The following is a 23,439-nucleotide window of genomic DNA, read 5'->3' on the forward strand; positions in this document are numbered from 1 at the left end:
AGAGTTTTTCCTCCACCCCCCTTCGTTCCAAACACACAGTCTCTTGGTGATATCATATCAAAAGATTTACTTATTCGTCCGTCGCTCTCAGTCGCAGAGATCCATTATTCAGCAGCCTTATCTGTCGTACATTGCTTGATATATGTGCTTCAGGTTCATTTCCAATCATCTGTTTCCAAGTATAAATCCAAACTGAAGCAACCAGCATGCTCTAATTGGAATCGGCGTCAGGAAGAGCTGACTTCACCGAGGGCTCGTGCCAAGTGTTCTGCACCCCCATCTCTCGGATCAGGGGGTGCATTATGAACACCGCTGGCAAGACAGGGTCCCACCATATCCTGGTGGGAAGGGAAGGCTGCCTACTTCCCATAGCAGCCCCTGAACTACCTCGAGTGGGTCAGAGAGATGTTATTGTCGGCCATCTTCCAACGCGCCCCCTGGTGGACTCGTGGTTGGCTCTTTAGGGTAGAAACAGAGACTCATAGACTCATAGAATCATAGAATAGAATCATAGAATCATAGAATCATAGAGTTGGAAGAGACCACAAGGGCCATCGAGTCCAACCCCCTGCCAAGCAGGAAACACCATCAGAGCACTCCTGACATATGGTTGTCAAGCCTCTGCTTAAAGACCTCCAAAGAAGGAGACTCCACCACACTCCTTGGCAGCAAATTCCACTGTCGAACAGCTCGTACTGTCAGGAAGTTCTTCCTAATGTTTAGGTGGAATCTTCTTTCTTGTAGTTTGGAACCATTGCTCTGTGTCCGCTTCTCTGGAGCAGCAGAGAACCATTTGGAACCATTGCTCCGTGTCCGCTTCTCTGGACTCAGACTAAGCCAGAGAGGAACACCTTTCTGACAGAGATCTCCTCTTCACCACATGGCCTGGAGACCCACTGCTGCCAATTAGGATGCAGCAGAAGCAGCTCAGTGTTTACGAATGTGGCCAGAAGTGGCAGTGAGCCAGCTTGCAGTTATTCAGGATGATTACTGGAGAGCTGTGTGACCTGCCCTGCTCGTTCTTCTGTGATTTGTCTGGGCCACCTTTTGGCCATGGGCTGGGTGAGTGAAAAAAGCAAACCAGAAGTGAAGGCAGGCAGGCAGGGAACTGTCCCCTTGTTGCTGCCACTGCTAGCTGGAAGAGGGGGACAAAGGAAAACTAGGCCCTGTTCTGCTATAGCTCCTGCCCAAAGAGAATCACCCAGCAGCAACCTTCTATAGCAGTCAGATTTAAAGGGAGCAGAGGCGAAGGAAGGTCAGGTGGTACCTGGTGTGGAAAATGTCTTGTAAATCCCGCCCCATTGATTCCCCCCCCCAAAAAAAATGGTTTTATGTTATTTCATATTTTCTTACAAAGGAATGTGGATTCTGGGCCTCTGATAACAAGTAGGCGAATATGGACAGATACTTAAATCTACAGGATGGATTGTGTTTTGGATTGTGTTATTTTATTTATATTTATTGTTTATTTATTTAATAAAATTTATTTTAAAAAAAACCTGCAAAGTGAACTTTTTTTTTAAAAAAAAAGCCTGCTCCACTGAACTGAAATTTCAGCCTTCATGACATAGGAAAATGGCCATTTAAACAGCTATTTTCATGGAGGAGGCTCAAGATATTAACTGATATGCATGAAATTTTATATATAGCTATATAATCCCTAGTGTAGTAAGATAAGACTTTTGCAGCAGGCATTTTTTTAAAAAAAGGTTTTTAGTAGGGCAGTAATTATTCCTTGATAATTTGTCACCCCCCTCCATGATGGCAGACCGCCCCCACTCCCACTTTCCTACACCCCTGAAAGGGAGGGTAGGAATAGTTTGCTTGCAGAGGATTTAGAAGTGTCTAGCATACAGTCTAATATACAGGATCTAGATATCACTAGGCTAGTTTAATTAGCTTTTGACGCTTATTGATTCTAGATATTGAGCACTGTCCAGCCACATGGGTCTGGCTTAATACACATGTGTTTGACAATTTCCAGTTTTAACACTCTAAGTCTTAATGAAAATTCTAACACCTAGAAACTCATAACACTAATAATATTAATAACCACTCCACTTTGTAAGAACAGCATACAGAAGTCCCAGTTTCAGGTTGGCCTTCTTGCTTTTCATTGAAGAGTGGAGCAGGAAAAAAGGTTGAGGAAGCAAAAAGTCTAGGAAATCCAGTGCCCTTAGTAACCTTTCTTAACACTAAAATCCAGCTCTGAGGGCCTTCTGGCAATTCGTTCATTGTAAGGTTACAGGGAATCAGGAACAGGGCCTTCCTGGTAGTTGCACCCACCTTGTGGAATGCTCTCCTCTCACATGCCAAGGAAACAAACAAATATCTGAATTTTAGAAGACATCTGAAGACAGCCCTGTATAGTGAGGTTTTTAATGTTTGATGTTTTAGTGTGGTTTTATAATTTGCTGGAAGCTGCTCAGAGTGATTGGAACAAAACAGTCAGATGGACGGCATATAAATAAATAGTAGTAGTAGTTATAGTAGTAGTAGTAGTAGTTGTATCATTTAAATTTAAATAGCACATCACAGGACTCAGACATGTTGCCAGTTAGGTAAGAATGGCTGTTTGTAATGTGGGCTGCTGGGAATTGAAAAGCAACAGAAGAAACCTGATGAAGAGACAGGTAGAAATATCTCTAAACTTTGTGGTTGTTTTTGCTGCTAAAACATTTACCTATATATTAAATAAATTGAAAACAAATAGATTCTTTAATTATTTCTCCGTATTAGTTGCTCTTTGTTGTTCAGTTCAGGCCTGAGTACAATGATGTAGCATTTAGGAGAAAAGATGCAACCAAGTAACCCAGCACTGGAGGCCAAGATGGAGAAGATCTCCACAGCAACCATATTTTTTCCTTTTGTGCTCAGGTAGGTTGGCATGAAGGACACCCACACACTGCAAAATGCCAGCATGCTGAAGGTGATAAATTTGGCTTCATTAAAACTATCTGGTAACTTGCGGGCTGTGAATGCCATAATGAAGCTGACAATGGCCAAGAAGCCCATATAGCCCAGGACACAATAAAACATGGCAACTGACCCTTCATTACATTGCTCAATGATTTCTTCTGGTACCGACTGCATGTCTAAATCAGGGAATGGGGGAGAGGTTTCCAACCACACAAGACAAATACTTGCTTGAATAAGCAAGCATGAAAGGACAACCCATTGGGCCAGTGGTTTGCCTAAGCACTTCATCAATCTAGATCCAGGCTTTGTGGCTACAAAAGCAAGAACTACGGTGATGGTTTTAGCCAAAACACAAGAAATTGCCATAGAGAAATTAATGCCAAATGTAGGTTGACGGAGAAGGCAGGTTACCTTCCCAGGTTGTCCAAGGAATAGCAAAGAAGAGAGGAAGCAGAGTAGGAGGGAGATGAGGAGAGTGTAGGTGAGGTCTCGGTTGTTGGCTTTGACTATGGGGGTATCTTTGTGCTTAATAAAAGTTCCTAGCACCCAAGTGGTGGTTAGGGAAAAAACTATGGCAACTGAGACAAAACTGATCCCCAAGGGTTCTTCATAAGATAGGAAGTTTCTAGATTTGGGGATACAGCCATCTCTGTCATTGTTTGGATACTGATCTTCTGGGCATTTGAAGCAGTCATCCATATCTGAAAATTAGAAAAAAGGTTCAATTTCAGTTTCAATTCATGTGTAATTTAAGGGAAAGTGTTACCTTTTCTTGAAAACATAAGTTTCTGCAACTATTCATGAATGAAAATGAATTTTAATATGCTCTCAATCAAACTTATTGTCATAATTATTGAGTTCTGTGTAGATTGTTGTTGTTTTAAATTAGACTGAGCACTATAATAACCTTTCATGACTTCCTAATGACAACATCTGAAGGCTTAGTCTATGAGAAGAAGAGAAATTTAAATGTGAATTAAAGGAGAATGCAATGATATCTTCTGTTGGTATGGATTTACAAGATGTCTCAAGCAACTGGTGCTTCGTACGCAGGACGGAAAAGAGCATTTCACAGCTCTGGGGCAATGGCAGAAAATGCCCATTCTCCAGTCACCACTCCATGGTATTCTATAGGTTGGGTGTCCTGCCATGAATACAATTTCATGACAGTATTATTGTTTGGACAAGTGGTTACATGCACACTGGGACAAATTATCACTTATAATAAGGATAAGGATAAGGATAATCTTATTTATACCCTGCCCATCTGGCTGGGTTTCCCCAGCCATTCTGGGTGGCTTACAGCATATATTAAAACATAATAAAACTTCCCAATACCTGTAAGGTAAAGGGACCCCTGACCGTTAGGTCCAGTCGCGGACGACTCTGGGGTTGTGGCACTCATCTCGCTTTACTGGCCGAGGGAGCCGGCATACAGCTTCCGGGTCATGTGGTCAGCATGAATGAGCCTTTAGATGTCTTCTAAAAGTTGTATAGTTCTTTATCTTCTTGACATCTGAAAGGAGAGTGTTCCACATGGAGGGCACCACTACCGAGATGTAGTGATAGGGCTGAGTCATAGGGTGAAGATGCTCCTTCAGGTATACAGGGCCGAGTCCCAATGGTCATTGGATATGAAATCTGCATTAAGGTTGGAGCAACTGGTCTGGGAAAGTTAATGACCAGATGCTTAGACTGTATTTTATGGGAACTGTCGAAATAGGCGCCTGCCGTTTGAATAGGACTTTTGGATCAGCGTGAAAACCCACACAGGACTATAAATAATGTTTGCTTCAACTCGCTTGTGGAGATAACTCAGAGGTTATTAAGAAGAAAAATGATAACAACAAGAAGATTGGAAGACGGGATTTGTAAAGGATAACAACAAAGAGATGGAAAGATGGGACTTGTGAACATCAAAGCAGCAGAAATATGAGATGATTGGACCCTTTCTGAACTCGAAGCATGGGTACCCCCAAGAAAAATTTTAAATTTGGCTAAATATTTGGAGTTTATTATGTACTGGTATAATTTGGAATTAATGTGATATGATTGGTTTGTTAATTGGAAATTTAATAAAAATTATTTTTATAAAAAAAAGAAATCTGCATTAAGATTGAGGGTTGGGGAAATGGTTTCTACATCACCTACCATTCTGTTCCGAAATCTTCCCTTTGGGGCATGGAACACATTCATAGCAACAAAATTTCCCACCTTCCTTCCTTTTCCTCTGATGGCCGGGGTGGCAGTGCTCATTACACAAAGAAACAGGCCGCACCTATCCATAAACAGGAGGGGAATTTGGGGCAGAAGAGATATGTACAAGCTCTCACTCACTATGTCATTTATCTGTCCTTTGATTCACACCAGAGTAGCTGAGAAAGATGGATGCTGAAATGTTTTCCTATTAATATTTTTGGTTTTAAAAATTAATCTATGTATTTGTCAGTCACTGTAATAGATAGAGATAAATATGTAGATCCCTACAGAAACCGTACATATTATTCAGCTGCTAATGCATGGCTCAAGAAACTGATATCTCAAGCAATTACCATATGCTTTAGAAGCAGAAAGTACCAAAATATGTTCCTTGGGGAAATCTTACATGGATTCTTCCTGAGCATTACTATATTTAAGTATTCTTAAATGGGTACAAAAAACTTTGCTTTCAAAGTAGGAGTGGAAATATTTAGCATTTGATTTTTAGCATTTATTTAGCATTTAGCATATTATAGATCTGGATAAGCCACTACAACCTCAGATTAGGCATTCACCTGAATGATCCATGTAGAGAAGATTTTTTTCAGATCAGAGATGCACCTTTAACCAGTCATGGATCCTGGTACCCATTTCTTAATATTCTTAATATTTACCATATTTTTGTATGGTGATAGTGCTGCTGTTAGACCTTAGAATAAACAGTGACTCAATGGTGGACCTGACACACCAGTAAAAGTCCAAAGCTCTAGATAAGAGAGCAGCTCCCAAGAAAATGCACATACCCCCACCTGGTTAAAGCCTGTGTGCCACACAATTATATCTTCATTAAGGAAGAATCCATTTTCTCCAAGAGCATTGGAATCCTCCACTCTTCCAATTTTAACTCTCTGGAAGGATGTGTTTGGGAATGTGATCATATTCATTATGTCAAATCCACCTCTCACTCCTTTGTTCCCATTAAAGGAAACAGTTTCTCCAGCTGAATTGTTGAATGACGTACTTTGAAGAAATAGATGAAGCTAATTGAGGGAGGAAAATACAGGAGTAGAGATGTGGGTCATTAGCATATTGCTGACAATGTACTCCAAAACTCTGGATGTTCTCACCCAGTGGTTTCATGTACCGTATTTTTGCTCTATAAGACTCACTTTTTCCCTCCGAAAAAGTAAGGGGAAATGTGTGTGCATCTTATGGAGCGAATGCAGGCTGTGAAGCTATCCCAGAAGCTGGAACAGCAAGAGGGATTGCTGCTGACACTGCGCAGCGTTCCCTCTTGCTGTTCTGGCTTCTGAGATTGAGAATATTTTTTTCTTGTTTTCTTCCTCCAAAAACTAGGTGCGTCTTGTGGTCTGGTGCATCTTATAGAGCGAAAAATACGGTATATATTAAACAGCATGGTGGATAAAACTGATCCCTGAAGAAGCCAACATTGAATGCTCCATGGGGCCAAACAGAACTCCCCAAGTATCACCCTCTGGAAGCAACCATCCAAGTATGACCAGAAGCACTCCAAAGCAGTGTCACCCACCCCTAACTCAAACAACCACTCCAGGATACCCTGGTCAATGGTACCAAACCACTGAGAGATCAAGGAGAATTAGCAGGCACACATTTCCCCTGCCTCTTTGCCGAAAGAGGTAATCATACAGGGTGAACAGAGCAATTTGTGTGACAAAATTGGATTCAAATCTTGATTGAAATGGATCTAGAAATTCAGTTTCCTCCAGGTCAACACACTCAGATTTCAAACATTAGAGAGAATAATATACTTAATTAAGTTACTTATTTCTGCAGGTGATCAAATTGTCATATAAACATGATTTATAAATAAATAAGGGGTAGAAAGTGTGCTTTGAATTTTGGAAGTGAGTACTGATTGGATTGGAGTTTTAAATGGGGATTTTGAATGCTGGTGAAGTTGCATTTGGAGTAGAAGAGTGTTGGAAAGGTGGCAGAGTTAGTGAGACATAGTGAAGTCAGCATTATTAATAGTAAATGATTTAGGATAAATGTTGGGGGGAGTTTTTGTTTAGGTATATTCAGAAGAGTAGAGTAGGTAGGGATGTTTCTATGAATGAAAGTAGCATCAAACTGTACATAATGGAAGACATATAATTCTGTGCACTGAATAATTACTTTGGCTTTCAATAAAATTGTTTCCTCATTAACATATGCCTCTTGCTCTAGAGGAATTAAACATTCAGAGACTTTGCATTTGTGGGGTCAGTGAAGGCAGTTGAAAAATCCTCTTCCACTAGTGCCCTGCTTCCCACTGACAGGCATTAGCATGTTGTGGAGGGGGGAGTGTTGCGAAAGAAGCCATATTCGTTAAATGTAAGGTGTTGATGTGACCATATAAAAGGAAGAATCGATGCTGTGAGAGAAGAATGATTCCCCCCCAAAAAAAAATACAGGATGAAATAAGATTTGACAATTTCAACACCATTCATAAAGGATTGTAGTCTCAACTTTTACAACATTGTATCTGTACAATGCTATACACAAGTTTAGATGTGGAGATATTACCTGCCAAGGCTGGATATCTTGAAGGTCAGATCTTCTGCTACCCGCCATTGCTCTGTGCTCAGATCTTGTTGAGTAAATGGCATGCAAAGCATGAGCAACAGCATAGACAGCATTATAGATATTATAGCTGTTGCCAGTCATGTCTATTTCAAACAGATGCCTAGGAAGACTATTTAGCCTTTCCTCTCTGCTACATGCCCCATCAGCCTTCACTGACACTTTCAGATCTGGAAACGAACAGTCAAATGCTTGCTCCCAGAAGTCATTGAGAAAACCATCTCTTTTGTTCCAGCCAGGTTTTATGTTCTGAAGAAATTCCCCAAACTCTGGAAGCTCTTTTGTATGAATGGTGAAGGAAATGGCACCTTGGAAGAGCTGAAAACCCAAGGCTCGCTGAAAGCTCGTTGTTATGAAATCAGTCTGGGTTGTCATTATCCATACTTTTCTAAATGTTGACGTCTCTGTATTTCCAGGATCTTGCATGGCAATAAAAGCTCTCAGCCATGCCATTGTCAAATACTGTCCATTGATGATGCATGTATTGGATCCATAACCTAAGAAAGATGCATGGATGCTTGAGAATATAGCAATAACTTCATCCCAGTCATTCCAGTTGTTATGTGCTGGGAGTCTTAGTGTGAATGCTGAACAGATTTCATGCTGGGAAAAGAATGCTTCCAGGGTCTGTAAGAATTGTTCTCCACTATCATCATCTGCAGCAAATAGGCCGACCCATGTCCATCCGAAATGTCGAAGCAAGTAGACAATCCCATTGTACTGGTGGGATTCATTTGGGACCATGTGGTAAAATGATCGAAACTGTGTCGTCTGTCTGCCCTCTAGGGCAAATGAACCGTAAGAGAGCTACAAGGTAATACACATATTTCATAGAGGTAAGTTTAGAGTCCACCATTAAATTAAATTAGAGTCCATTAAATAAAATCTGATAAAAGACTTTATAACTTTAGAATGATTTAAAGTGAACAACTCTTTTTGATGAATGTTTCCAAAGTTATTCACCTGGGGTGGAACTTTAGTATTTTGCTACTTTCTCATATTCCCTTCAGAAACTTAACAATATTCCAGAATGATAATTAAAATTAAGGGTTGCATTCAAATAAGTTTACTTAATATAGAGCCATTAAAATCAACAGACATATCCGTGTCATAATGACCATTTGTTTCCATGACTCTACATTGAGAAAGCCAGTATTTGACATACCCCAAAATGCAGAAATTAAACCTATTCAAGAAGTAATAGATGAAACTAGGCTTTTGCAGGTCAGCTGCATCTGCAGGAGTTCCAGACAGATGTAATTAAGTTTTATTTTCTATTAATATTGTTGGCTCTACTACTATTTATTTTATTTTTGTTTTTCTGTGTATTACTTATGTCAAAATTAAAGTAATAAAACAACTTAACCACAACACCAGAGCTATAACAGTTTATGCTCAGAATTTCAAGAGAACATGTAGCTTGGAAATGTCTCCACACTGTCATCTATACATCCTACCTGTGGAATCTTATAGAGACCTAGAATTTCTGCTATCAGAGAAGAGGTTTCTGCATCATATCCTCCGATGACAGCTATGAGGTTTTTCTGGGTGTCCCATTTGTAGTTGGCGACAAATGTGTGAGATTTGAAGAGCAGGTCCAGAGTGGCACGATAGGTCATCCTTGGATTGGAGTAGCTGTCGAAGATGTGGAATCCAAGTGTGACATTGGTCAAGATGTTAGGGTTCTTGTTGATCTCATTGATGGTGTATGCCAAGGCCAGGATATGCTGGTAAAACTTGATCACCAAGCTGCCAATAAAGTTAAAAGACTATTTCAGAGGACAGTTCTTCAGTATCAGAAGGAAGCATCTTTGCCAAACTACAATTCTTCTGCAAAGAGGATACAAAGTGTATTGTTCTGGGGAGGACATCTGAAGGCAGCCCGGCATAGAGACATTTTTAATGTTTAATGTATGTCTTACTGTGTTTTTATATTTTGTTGGAAGCATGACAGAGTGGCTGGGGCAACCCAGTCAGATGGGCAGGATACAAATAAAAAATTATGGTTGTGGTGGTTGTGGTAGTGGTGGTGAGACAACCTAGACCCACCTCAGCTAAAAGCTTTCTCAGTGATAGTGTTTGAATTTGCTTTTGTATAGGGAAGTTTTTAATGTTTGATGTTTGTAAAAAAAATTCTAAGGTTCAAATATAGAATAAATATTCACAAATGCTCACATATCTAAATATATAAACCATGTGTCTGAAATAGTACAGGAGAGCAATCCTGAAGCCAGTTTGACTCCATCAATGACCTCAAATATTCCTCTGCAGTAAGGGAGGCAAAGGGGGAAAGCTTCCCTGTTGTTTTTTCACTTACAAATCCTTCAAATCTTGTTTTAAGGTCATGTTTGTGTATGAATAGGGTGAGTCTGTGACCTGGATTCAGGAGCTAAAGTATTAACCGTCACAAAAAGTGGCCTGACTGCCAGGTAATGCACTCAGTGACCATTATCAGATATCCTGTCAGACAGGATTTCCGTTGTAGGCCGCCTCCTATGATGTATGTATGATGTTTTTGAGGTGGTTTTTGGCTAAGAGGCTTGGGCAATGTCAAAAGTCTTTAAAGGCTCTTGCACACTTTTGTTCCCTCCTTGGAAGGAGCGGAGGGAACTCTAATGCAACAGAAAAAAATAAATATCTGCCTTGCTTTCCACTGGATCCAGCCTCCATCCTTTCTTCTCTGACTGGTCATGGACTTAGGGGACTCAGCGTCCCATGGAGAGTTGGGCAGCAAAAGCAAAAGCCCAATTTTTACATCAGGGGTCAGCAAACCTTTTCAGCAGGGGGCTGGTCCACTGTCCCTCAGACCTTGTGGGGGGCTGGACTATTTTTTTTGGGGGGGGGATGAACAAATTCCTATGCCCCACAAATTACCCAGAGATGCATTTTAAATAAAAGGACATGTGAAAACACGCTGATTCCCGGACCGTCCGCAGGCTGGATTTAGAAGGTGATTGGGCCGGATCCGGCCCCTGAGCCTTAGTTTGCCTACCCATGTTTTACATCATGTCCTATTGTGTTTTTAATAATCTGTTGTGAGTTCTCCAGAGTGGCTGGGGCAACCCTGCCAGATGGGCAACATATTATTATTATTGTTGTTGTTGTTGTTGTTGTTGTTGTTGTTGTTGAATAGCAGTGGCTGGAAACCACAGGAGTGGGGAGCTCTTACTTCTGGGCTTCTCTTAGACATTGGGTTGGTCACTGTGAGAAGATGTCATTGTTCTGATCCAGCAGGTTCTTCTTATATTTTTAATTGACGTGGTTAACTTAGGTTCATTAATCTACTCTGACATCCCAAAGTTGTAGCCATTGAAATTTATTGACTTTACTTACTGAAATATATTTCTTTCAGTGGGTATTCTAAGAGTATGCCCAACATGGGATATCATCCTAAATCTCTCGTCCTCCCTAATAATAATAATAATAATAATAATAATAATAGTCCAACTTCTAAATTAGAAGCACCAGTCATCAGGGAGAACGACATATTAGTTATCTCTTCAAGCAGACATGGAATGAAAAGAACAAAATTCATACTCTGAAATATCAATTAGCTTCTGAGAAGGGTGCTCCTGGAAGAAAAGTTCCTCGGACATGTAAATGATATGGGAAGCAATTTCACCTATGAGGATGCCACCTGGCTGATACCACTCATGTGGAATAGGGAAAGGATCATTTGCAGGACACGTTTTGCATTCCCTTTTAGGCAACAGAAGCAGGAACACAATGAACCACAGCATTCTGGCAGCAAAGCTCCTCTTTCACTGCTGGCTCTCCTGTGTCTTATCTAAAGCAGCATCCTGGCTGGAACAAGATCAACAGACTTGGCATATTTACTTCCAAAAAGGAAACTCTGCGGTCTTCCTTTCAGCATCCGAAGAGTTTCAGATGCATGCAGGGATTGGCCAACACTCTGATCTGAAGCCTTAACTAGTCACATGGACTGCCAGTAAGAAAATTGCAGAGCCCTGTCAGCCTCTTGTTCCTACTCCCAGCTTCCAATAATGCTTATTTCTGTGCTTCCTGGAAAGCCCTGGAGGTTTGGCCAGATGGATAATTGCAGGGGGTCATAATGATTCCTGAAGGACTGAATCTCCGAGTAGCACTCTGAACAGAAAACATGTTGGATCCTCCCCACCTGCTGATTGCAGCACAAGCCTGCTCTGTCCCTTAGTGAGACAAGGAGTGGCTACAAGGCTGTGAAAAAATCAACAGGAAAAGGAGACCTTCATACAGGGGTGGTTAACCTGTGACCCTCCAAATGTTGCTGGACTACATCCCATCATCCATGACTGACTATTTACTATTCTCACTGAGTTTGATGGAGAAATTGCACTATCAGGAAGTAAAACATTTGAAGTTTTGCTTTTAGCTTAGAATGAAAAGTGGGCACAGGAAGACATGGTAGAGGTCTATAAAGTTTATTATTATTATTATTATTATTATTATTATTATTACTAATACTATTACTATTTATACCCCGCCCATCTGGGCAGTTTCCCCAGCCACTCTGGGCAGCTTCCAACAAAATATTAAAATACATTTCTGGGAAGGCTCTGTGGCTGTAGCCTGGTTATGAAATTACAGTGGTACCTCGGGTTATAGACGCTTCAGGTTACAGACTCCGCTTACCCAGAAATACTGCTTCAGGTAAAGAACTTTGCCTCAGGATGAGAACAGAAATCGTGCTCCGGTGGCGCGGCGGCAGCAGCAGGAGGCCCCATTAGCTAAAGTGGTGCTTCAGGTTAAGAACAGTTTCAGGTTAAGGACAGACCTCTGGAACGAATTAAATACCGTATTTTTCGCTCCCTAGGGCGCACCGGACCATAGGGCACACCTAGTTTTTAGGGGGGGGGAAGAGAGAGAAAATATCCCCCCCCCCAGGTCCAGGAGTGGCGGCAAGATTGCGCACAACTTCGCCGCTGCTCCCGGAGCTTGCGGGGCTAGGGACGGGGGAAGCTCAGACCCCAAGCCTGGAGACTGAGAGGGGTCGGACGCACACACATTTCCCCTTCATTTTTGGAGGGGGAAAAGGGTGTCCTATTGGGCAAAAAATACGGTACTTAACCCAAGGTACCACTGTATAGCGGATTAGATAATTGAAAGGGGAGATGATTCTTTTGTCAGAACTGAGGGTTTATCCACACTTTGTCTTCTCCCACTGCTCTCCCCTGGGGAAAATCTGCTCTTTAGAATTCAATTGGAGGAAATTCAATTCAGTTTTCCCCTGGATTATATTTTGCTTCGTATTTTGGTTTGGAAAGTCAAAAAATAGATTACTTCTCATTAAAATGCAAACAAAATCATATCCCATACACATGAACACATTTCTGGCTGTGATTCATGGTCCTGATTGAAGAGACTTTTCCTTATTCAGCCTTTTGCTTATTAAGTAAGGTGACAAATTTATGGGCTGAACTTTTCAAAAGGACAAAATAAAGGGAGGTTTCTAAGGAAGTGCAATAAAACCAGATACATGAGGTGGACCCATTGAAGATCACTCCAGAAAGGAACATTCAGGAATGTTCTGTCTTCATTTTTGAAGCTATGAAACAAACACAACACCCTACAGATAATTATTTTGATGAACTCTAATTGGAGGCACCAAGAATTGAACATGCCATTTTTTGTATGTCAAGCATGTGCCCCACCAGTGAGCTATTTCCCTCTGTGGACAGAAGGATTTCTGCTACTGTCCCAATGAGGAAGAGATATGTGGTATAACTTGGTGACTTCCCGCTGAGAAAGCCAACTCTACTATTTTCAGACCAAAGTAAAAAATAAAATTAGAAATCTGTGCCATAATAACATGATTTTTGGAGGTGTGTTGTCTTGCATGTGTGTGTTGGAGGTGTGTTGTCCAGATGTATTGGATGGCTTATCATCAATCCTATTGACCATTATCTCTTGCTGCTAATTCACATGGGAAGGGGAAAGACTGCCAGACATTGCTTGACATTGCTGGACTTTGCTTAGTGCCATGATGGTGTTATTCCTACTTTTTGAAGGCTTTGGCCAAGAATGAGGGAGAGAGGGAAGAGCATGACCTGCTACATCAATAGCGTAGTTAGTAAAAGCTAGGAATTTTTTAAATAATAATAATAATAATAATAATAATAATAATAATAATTCATAAGCACTTGAAAATGTCTTCCAATATTTTATTTATTTATTACAAATATAGGTAGCTTTTTCAAATAATATCTCTCACAATTTAGACAAAACACTCACAAAGATATAAGTCATAAACAATGTTACAAAGAGCTCATCACAGCAGAGGAAGGAGTTTAGAATGGAATTAGGCTTTCCAGGCCTCTCTATGTTCCTAGGTCACACTCCTCATTGACCCAACTCAGAACCCCATACGCTTTTGCCTTTCTGCATTTTACCCTTGAAGTCTAATAAGTCCTCTTGCCTGTATGGATGGAGGATAGACAGCAGCCTAAAAGTGTGTGTAGAAAATAACCTGCTATACAAATATCAAAATCATAAAATATGTGTCTAATGTGCATAAAATGTAATGTTTGTAGCATTTTTCAAAAACTGGAATGCATTTCGAATTTAAGACAGCTTTGCAGTAAAACTTATTTGAACTCATTCTTGTGGTGGAGCCTACTCATGTCTACTTTGCAGAGGGTCTAAATCAAGGAATTCAGCAGAAATAATTAATGCAAGTGGCTATGAGATGTTTGGGGATGTGGTCCTTGCAATGTAAATATTTCCCCACCCCTGAAAATTGCAATATTAGAAAAACCAACACAAGCTATTGTGACTATGCCAGAAAATAAAAGAGAAAAGGGCACTGAGTAGCCATTAAATGCAGCAGTAAGAAGAGAGGCATTGGGGGGGGGATGTTAGTAACTATGGTGTAGAGGTAAGGGTCTTGTAGAGGAGGGTCTTCTCATTTGGATAGCCCAGGAGCTCCATATACCCTGCCCAGGCTTCTGCCCCAGAGAGGTCACTTTCATGCTGCAAAGACAGCTAAAACAATGAGGGAGGCAACAACCAATCCCTTCCTAGCAGAAGGAAAACAAGGAGGGAACCAATCTAACTTCTCAGTGCAAGAATTTCCAAAGACTGTGAGCAGCCACCAAGAAGGCTGGAAAAGTAATGTATTTGTACCTACAATAAATATCCAGGTGGGGAAAGAGAACTATATTATTATCTTTTCCTTAGTTGCTCTTTGCTGTTAAGCTCTGGCCTGAACAAAATTATGTAGCATTTTGGTGAAAATATGCAACCCAGTAAACCAGCACTGGAGGCCAAAATGGAGAAAATCTCCACAGCCACCATGTATTTCCCTCTGGTACTCAGGTAAGTTGGAAGGAATGAAACCCACACACTGCAAAATGCCAACATGCTGAAGGTAATGAACTTTGCTTCATTAAAACTATCAGGTAACTTGCGGGCTAGGAAGGCCACAATGAAACTAGCAATGGCTAGGAGGCCCATGTAGCCGAGGACACAGTAAAACATGGTGACTGACCCTTCATTGCATTGCAGAATGATTTCTTCTTTTACCGAGAGCATGTCTAAATCAGGGAAAGGGGGAGAAGTTGCTAACCACATAGTACAAATACTGGCTTGAATAAGAGAGCAGGAAAGGACAATAGAGTTGGACAGATTCCCCCCCACCCATTTCTTCATTCTGGATCCGGGCTTTGTGGCCATGAATGCTAAAGAAACAAGGGTAGTCTTTGCCAGCAAGCAAGAAACAGCCATTGAGAAGACGATGCCAAAAGATGGTTGACGAAGAAGACAGGTCACTTTCCCAGGTTTGCCCAGGAACATCAACAATGAGAGGAAACAGAGCAAAAGGGAGACCAAGAGAGTGTAGGTGAGGTCCCTGTTGTTGGCTTTGACAATGGGGGTATCTCTGTACTTAATAAAGATTCCCAACACCCACACTGTAATCAAGGAAAAAGAAATAGCAAGGGAGGCTAAACTGATCCCTAAAGGTTCTTCATAAGACAGAAAGCTTTTTATTTTGGGGTTGCATCTGTCTCTCTTCATGTTGGAATATTGATGTTTTGGGCAGTTCAAACAGTAGCTCATGTCTGAAATATAAAAACAGATCCTATTTTGATTCGAATTCATTTATAAGTCATGGATATTCACAGCAATCAAAATTGTATCTTTACTCAGACATCCCACTAAGTTAAGTGGGTTTTCCTTGTGTCAAGAAACTTTGCCTAGGTTTGAATGCTTCTTGCACTTTTAATTTCTGAAAGATTTCTGGAACCAGTCTGATTCCAGGACTGACTGGCTAGCCAAGGCACTATATTGTAACAAAGATAATTTAACTATTGAAAATCGTGTTCCAGAATTATTCTGAATTATTCAGCCCTGTACAATGGAAAAAGTCACCTACCAATCTGGTTTGAAATCTTCCCATCAGGGCATTGCTCACAGTCATAGCAGCAAAATTTATCCCCTTCCTTCTTTTTCTTCTGATAACCAGGGGGGCAGTAGTCATTACACACAGAAACAGGAAGCATCTAACCATAAACAGGAAATGTGTTTAGAATTGAACTTTAAAAACAAAACAAAAAACAAACATCAAAACATAAGTAGTCTGAGGTTGTCTCCCAATTGAGAAAAGTGACTGGTGGGGCATAAATAACCTGCATCTGGATCCCACTGAACCCTACTATATATTTCTTCAAAGTGTACCCTAACTTCCCACCTGGTTAAATGTTCTGTGCCACATTATTATATCTTCATTAATGATGAATTCTTTTCCTCCGAGGTCTTTGGGACGCACACTTCCAGCTTTCACTCTCTGGAATGACCTGTTTTTATATGTGACTATGTTCACAATGTCAAATCCTCCTTCTACTTCCCTTTCGTCATTGAAGAACATTGCTTCTCCAACTGAGTTGTTAAAAGAAATGCCTTGAAGATATGGGTAGAGCTAACAGAAAGAAGAAAAATAATAAATTCCAAAGAGATAATAATATTTTGGAGACTTCAAACAAATATTTTATGCCAGGTATTTTGCACTTGAACTGTAGATGACACCTAGCTCAATTTCTCAGTTGAGACCAGGAGAATTTGGAACATGCAACAGGCCTCTGTGATCTACTTGACAAGGGTGAGTAAATTGAATCTGAATCCCGATAAGGTATTTCCAGGTTTATAAGTAGAATGGGACCCTAATACATTCACACTTAGAGACCTGCACAAGCTGCCAATTTGTTTCCAGCTTGAACCTGAGGTTATATAAATAAGATGGAAAGCTATAAAGATCTTTGGAACCAGATCCTTGAGGGACACCCTCTGCCCATTGAAGTTGTTGCCCATTGTGTGTGCCTTTGCAATAAGTTCCTGATTTAATATGTAATCACATTTTGCAATAGTACATTCAGTGAAATGATAATAATGAAAACAAACAAACGTTGAGACACTACCTGCCAAGGCTTGAGATGCTGAAGTTCAATTTTTTTGCTAGCCAATATTGCTTTGTGATTGGATCTAGATGTGTCAATAACATGCAGCGTATGTGCTACACTATACACAGCATTGTAGATGCTGTAGCTGTGGCCCGTCATGTGCATTTCAAAGAGTGCATCAGGAAGACTCTCAATACTTTCCTCTCCCATACAACTGTTTTCTGTTGGTATGCCAGGATTGGGAAGGGAACAGTCAAATGCTTGCTCCCAAAAATCTTTGAGAAAACCATCTCCTTTGTTCTTGTACGGTTTAATGTTTTGGAGAAATTCTTTGAAGCCTGGGGGGTCTTTTGAATGAATGGTGAAAGAAATGGCACCATCAAACTGCTGTAAATTCATGGTTCTTTGATGGCCTGATAACATAAAATCAATCTGGGTTGTCATAATCCACATCTTTCCCAACAATGTGGTTTTTCCCTTGTGAGGGTCTCCCCAAAAAAAGAAAACAGTCATCAGCCATGTAAATGTTAAATTTTCTCCATACAAAATGAAAACATTAGCTGTAGTTTTAATGTAATGTACATATATATATGTGGAAATGGAAAGAAAAGCATTTAAGTCCTTCAGATTTGCTTGTTCTGGGAGTCTCTGTGTGAAAGCTGAACATACATTATGGAGGGAAAAGTAGTGTTCCAGGGTCTGCAGGAAATTTTCTCCAGTGGCACCATCTACAACAAAGAGTCCAACCCATGTCCATCCAAAATGCTGAAGTAGCCAGACAATCCCCATATATTGTGGGGCTTCAGTGGGGACCATGCGGTAAAAGGAGGGGACCTGACCTGGATTACTCTCTTCTGGGTGAAATGTGCCGTACATGAACTGAAAGAGAATTTACAAACAGAGATAGTTTAGGACCAGTATTTAAATGCTAGCAGTTTTTATGGAACAAATAATTGTTGAACGAATTTGCAGGCTTAGCAGACATGTTGTTGTTTTGTTTAGTCGTTTAGTCGTGTCTGACTCTTCATGACCCCATGGACCAGAGCACACCAGGCACTCCTGTCTTTCACTGCCTCCTACACAGTTTGGTGAAACTCATGCTGGTAGCTTCGAGAACACTGTCCAACCATCTCGTCCTCTGTCATCCCCTTCTCCTTCTGCCCTCAATCTTTCCCAACATCAGGGTCTTTTCCAGACATATCCTCCACTAAATAATATTAAATCTGATCAAGGACGGAGTGCACTTACATTAGTACCTGCATTGTGCTCTTGGTCATTCTCTATGATAGGTGGCAAACTTTATACTCCTAGACCTCCACATTTGGACGATGTGACCCTTTTGTCCAAGCCAAGCTGACCTGCTTTTCACAATGGCCTCCACTAAGTGTTCTGCAAGGCATACATAGGACAAAAAAGCCACCTGATGTCACCTGTCAGACAGGGCCCATGTAGAGCAGGGGAGATAGTGATCTAGTCTGCTCCCCCACTCCATGACTTGGAAGGAGAACATGTGTCACATGGAACAACCTCTACATGGGGACGATTCCTTCTCAATTTTGCAAGAATTGTCTCCTCAGTTCTAGAATACATGGTAGGCTCTCTGAAACAGGCAGTTGCTATGCAACACATAACGAGAAGTGTGACTAAGAGGACATGTTTAACACACACATCCCTGCTTCCTCCACCACCTTATTAACATCACAACTGACATACAAATACTTAAATAGGGTAAGGGTAAAACACTCTTCCACAAGGATTTTCTCTTAATTTTAGTCCCTCCACCATTCACCAGACATTCAGAATCACCAGAACACTCACAGAACATCAGTTACTGAGCCATTCAAATATCTTGCCTGTGGTATCTTGTAGAGACTTAAGATGTTGTCCATGCGGAAGGTAGTATCAGAACCAAGTCCCCCAATAGCAACGATGGGGTTTTTATGGGCATCACATTTGTAATTAGGGGAAAAGCTGTGTGGTTTGCAGAACACATCCAGAGTGGTACGGTAGGTCATCACTGCATCAAAGTAGTTGTCATATATGTGGAACCCAAGAGTGACATTGGGCAAGATCTTGGGGTCCTCATTGATCTCATTTACAGCAAATGCCAAGGCCAGGGCATGCTGATAGAATTTTGGCAGAACCCTGCAAATAGTGCTCAATTAATCTTTCACTTAATCTCCAATTTATGTGGAGTTTAAGGACATTCTTTGAGTTGTTACATGTTTTGCAGCTGATAGTTTACTTTATTCTTCAGTTTAGGCAAGATTAGGTTTACTTAATTTATCTTTGTGTTCTAGAAGGCCATGAAATGATTTACAAGAAGAATAAATGCAGTAATACAAGTACATAAGCATATGAAAAACATAGTCAGAGTAAAAGCATTCAATCATTAGTGCTGCCAGAATGTCTGGGAAAATGAAAATGTCATTGCTTGAAGCATAAATGAAGATAAAGTAGGGGCCAAGCAGTCCTCCCAAGGAGAAGGTTCTATACATGGGGAGATGCAATAGAAAGCTTACGGTAGAATAATTTCTTTCAGAATTGTATAGAAAGAGATACTGTCATAACAGAGGTATTATTTATTTATTTATTTTTAAAGCTTTTAAGAGAGAAGTGATTACAGAAATCCATAAAGTTTATCCATCTTTCCTAATCATGATGGCCACATGGAATCTACAGGATCAGTGACAACATAGTTCTGAATTCTACTTGTTCGAGAACAATATGGGAGAGCAATTATTGTGCTTATATAGTGTTTGGGGCTTTCTGTAGGAACCTGGTTTCCTATTGTAGGAATGCTGAATTAGATAAGATGTCCATGTGCTTACTCCCCCACCCCAGTTAGGCATTTAACACTTAATGAAACACTGTGCGAGTTCCCCAAATTATTCAGGGCCAGGATCTGTGTCAGCTCTGGATTATCAGCCACTCCAAAGTTTGGATTGGGCTCCCAGGTTGGATTTGATGGAGATGAACAGCACTGGTTGTTTATAAAACATGCTTTCAAAAGTGTTGTTTTTTTTAAAATCTTCTTGAGAATTCATGTTTCTTCATGGAGCTCTCACACTTTCTTTCTTTGTCTCTCCCTCTCTCCTGCTGTTGTGGTTTACTTGGTTTTCAATGTTTCCCTCATTTAAACACCTACTTTAGCTAAGTTTTATAGTATTGAATATTGAATATATATTCTTCCTCTTTTACCTTGATATTTGATTCTGTACTCTCATACCCTCCCTACTAGAAATAGGAATTCTGTTGCATGCAAATCTGATGCAACCTAAAATCCACTATACACTTACTTGGGACTAAGCCCCATTGGACTCAATGAGGTTTTTGGCTCAGTAGACATGCATAGCATGCTGCTGAGAAATTGCATACCATTAAAATTAAAAGGGTCATTTTTTACGGGAGAAGCAACCCTGTGTGTGTGGTACAAAAGACAAGAGATCAAGAAAGAATATTCTTACACTGAATTAAGCATACATGCACTTTAATTGAGTAACTTCTCACAGGCATAAACAAATCTTTGTGATTGTACTGGGGTCAGGCAAAACAAAGAGAATAATAATAATAATTTCTTACGCCGGTATTTTAAACAGGTCCTGAGAAGGTGGGTGCTTGAATGAAATTTCATTGAACATACTAACAATCTGAGAAGTAATCCCACCAACGATGAACCCACCAGGCTGATACCACTCATTTACAACAGGAAAGGGATCACTGACAGGGCAGAGTACATTGCAAATTATGTTAGGCAGCAGAAGCATCAGTTCTAGAATCCAAAGCATTCTGGTGCCAAAGTTTTCCTAAAAATCCATCAGATGTTCATCAAAAGCAGCTTCTTGAGTTAAAGGCCTGACACCATCAACATGGTTATAAACACATGCCTTGGAAACAAATGGAGGTTGCCAACGCTCTGACTTAAAATTCAAAACCTAACATGAAAGAAGAGGGGAAAAGGGAGAAATTGCATTGACATAGTCCTGCCTGCATCTTGCTCATACTCCCATCTCTCAATGGCACAGTAGCTGGTGCATCAGTACTTTCAGACTTGCTCATTACATGTTTTTTAGTGTTTCCTATAGACGCTCTGGTGATCAAGTCATGGTGGAGTAGATAATTGCAGGGGGAGATAATTGTTTCTTCCTGAATAGCATTTTTAGGTCCCGTTCCCCCAAATACACACACCATGTTGACCTCAAAGAGGAGTGGGAAGTCAGTTCCAAGCTTTTCGATGAGCAAACACCAAAGGGGGGAAATTAAGTCCCAACCTTGATTAGGGACACAAAGAGAGCTAAATTGTACATTGAAGGCTTGTCCAACTCCACCTTGCTCAAGGACATTAGAATAAACATTTTTTTTTCAACAATGCATTTGCTGTGTAGAATTAACTAGAGCTTAGTGGCAATAATTTTCAGCTTGAAATGTTAAGGACAGGATGAAAACGAAATTCTCAAAACAAAGATTGAGCAGGGAATGGGGGATCTTCATGAGCTTGAGAAGCTAAGGGTTACCAGGCAGTTTGTTATTGTCATCATCACCATGTCTGTCTATCATCTATCTATCTATCTATCTATCTATCTATCTATCTATCTATCAATTATCTATCTATCTATCTATCTATCTATCTATCATCTATCATCTATCTATCTATCATCTATCTATCATCTATCTATCATCTATCATCTATCTATCTATCTATCTATCTATCTATCTATCTATCATCTATCTATCTATCTATCTATCTGTCATCTATCTATCTATCATCTATCTATCATCTATCATCTATCTATCATCTATCATCTATCATCTATCATCTATCTATCTATCATCTATCTATCTATCTATCATCTATCTATCTATCTATCTATCTATCTATCATCTATCTAATCTATCATCTATCTATCATTACCCTGACCATAACTTCCAGTGGATAACCAATCAATGTCCCCCTTTGAATAATGTAATACCTTGGTGTATTATCGTCAAAGGAGCAATTTTTAAAAATGTAAAAATATAAAAATGCTGTTCCACACCACATTAATCTCTAAGCAGTCTGAGATTCCAGGGGTTCCTGGCACTTACCCTGGATCTGTGTTTCATTTTGGAAATTAGGCGCAGTGGAGACTCTGGTATCTTTATGATATATGGTTTATTTACACATATACACAACCTGAGCCTACAATGGATGGTTTAACAAGAGGCCCTTGTTTATCTCATAGCCAAATCCTTAGTTTCACACAGAAATCAAATATTGTGCTCTGCTGCGCTGGCTTTCCAGTCTGCTTTTCTTCTAGATCACATCACAGCCAATATTGCCCTCAACTCTGGCATTGTCCTGACTATTTAAGAACTAGAGGAGGGGCCCTACCCATTTGACGTCTGGCACAGATTCCCATTTCCTTTGCTTTCTCAATGGCTCATCACCTTTCCTTTGCTCTCCCTTAATAGCCCAACACCCAGGTGATTCCATAAACACAGAAAGCTATGCTGACTTATATTTCAAGACTTGCTGTGTGATGGGCCTGGCATTCAGTTTAACACCACAAGCATTGATTAAATTCTAACACTTACAATATCAAGGAACTTAGAGGAGTCTGTCACCCACAAATTTACAAGACAAAGCACAACACATATGAAGCAACAAAATGGAACACACCTTGCGTCTTCACACAGTGCAGAAGACAAACTTTCATTAGACTTGAACATGGATGGCATTAGGCATGATGGCTATGCTCTGATGCAACACATCATGTAAGAACTCAGATTGGACAATATTAATAGGATTATTGCAGTATAATACTTCTAGCCTCCTGTCACAGATTGCCAAAAGTCTGCGCTGGTGCTTTTATCCTACTGACTGTGCAAATTTTCAGAGAGAGATTCCACTTTAAATCAGTGATACATACTCATTTCTTCAATTATTCCATCATATGGACCTGGGACTAGTTTTCTCTTTCAACTCTCTCATTATTTGATTGGGGGAAATGGTACTTTTGCTTGAACTGGTTCTCTCTTCCATAGTCTTCAAAGGTAAATATCTGTTCATATCACAGCAGCTGGTTGTTTGTGGGTGTTAATATGCAAGGCCACATTGATTCATTAGAAATCTTTTGAGGGCCATATACCAGTGGGTGGGGAGCAGAGGGCAAAGTGAATGGAGCAATGGATAGAATCTTTGCATTCCTGTTGGAGGCTACATTCTAGCCATGAACTACACCTAGGCAGAAATGCCAAAGACATCTCTGTGATATGCAGCAGAGATGACACTGTTTGCTATCTTCCAAAGCTTGATGGGTTAAGCACAACCACAAGCCCTGTTTTG

The 23,439-nt window shown here is 40.4% G+C and overlaps 1 protein-coding gene across 1 annotated transcript; it reads right to left on the reverse strand.

Annotated features, from left to right (window-relative positions):
• Positions 1–2,718: 2,718 nt before the first annotated feature.
• On the reverse strand, positions 2,719–18,625 carry LOC307201669 (vomeronasal type-2 receptor 26-like; the record flags this gene model as incomplete). The annotated part of the gene is made up of 5 exons (XM_079950965.1): positions 18,371–18,625; positions 17,133–17,993; positions 16,409–16,636; positions 16,094–16,220; positions 2,719–3,620 (listed from the first exon to the last, which is right to left on the reverse strand). Exons 1-5 carry the CDS (start codon positions 18,389–18,391, stop codon positions 2,719–2,721), a joined length of 2,139 nt encoding a protein of 712 aa, XP_079807091.1. The 5' UTR covers positions 18,392–18,625.
• Between the last annotated feature and the right edge of the window lie 4,814 nt (positions 18,626–23,439).

This window comes from Podarcis cretensis (assembly GCF_951804945.1).
Source record: "Podarcis cretensis genome assembly, chromosome: 13".
In the NCBI taxonomy this organism is placed as follows: Eukaryota; Metazoa; Chordata; class Lepidosauria; order Squamata; family Lacertidae; genus Podarcis; species Podarcis cretensis.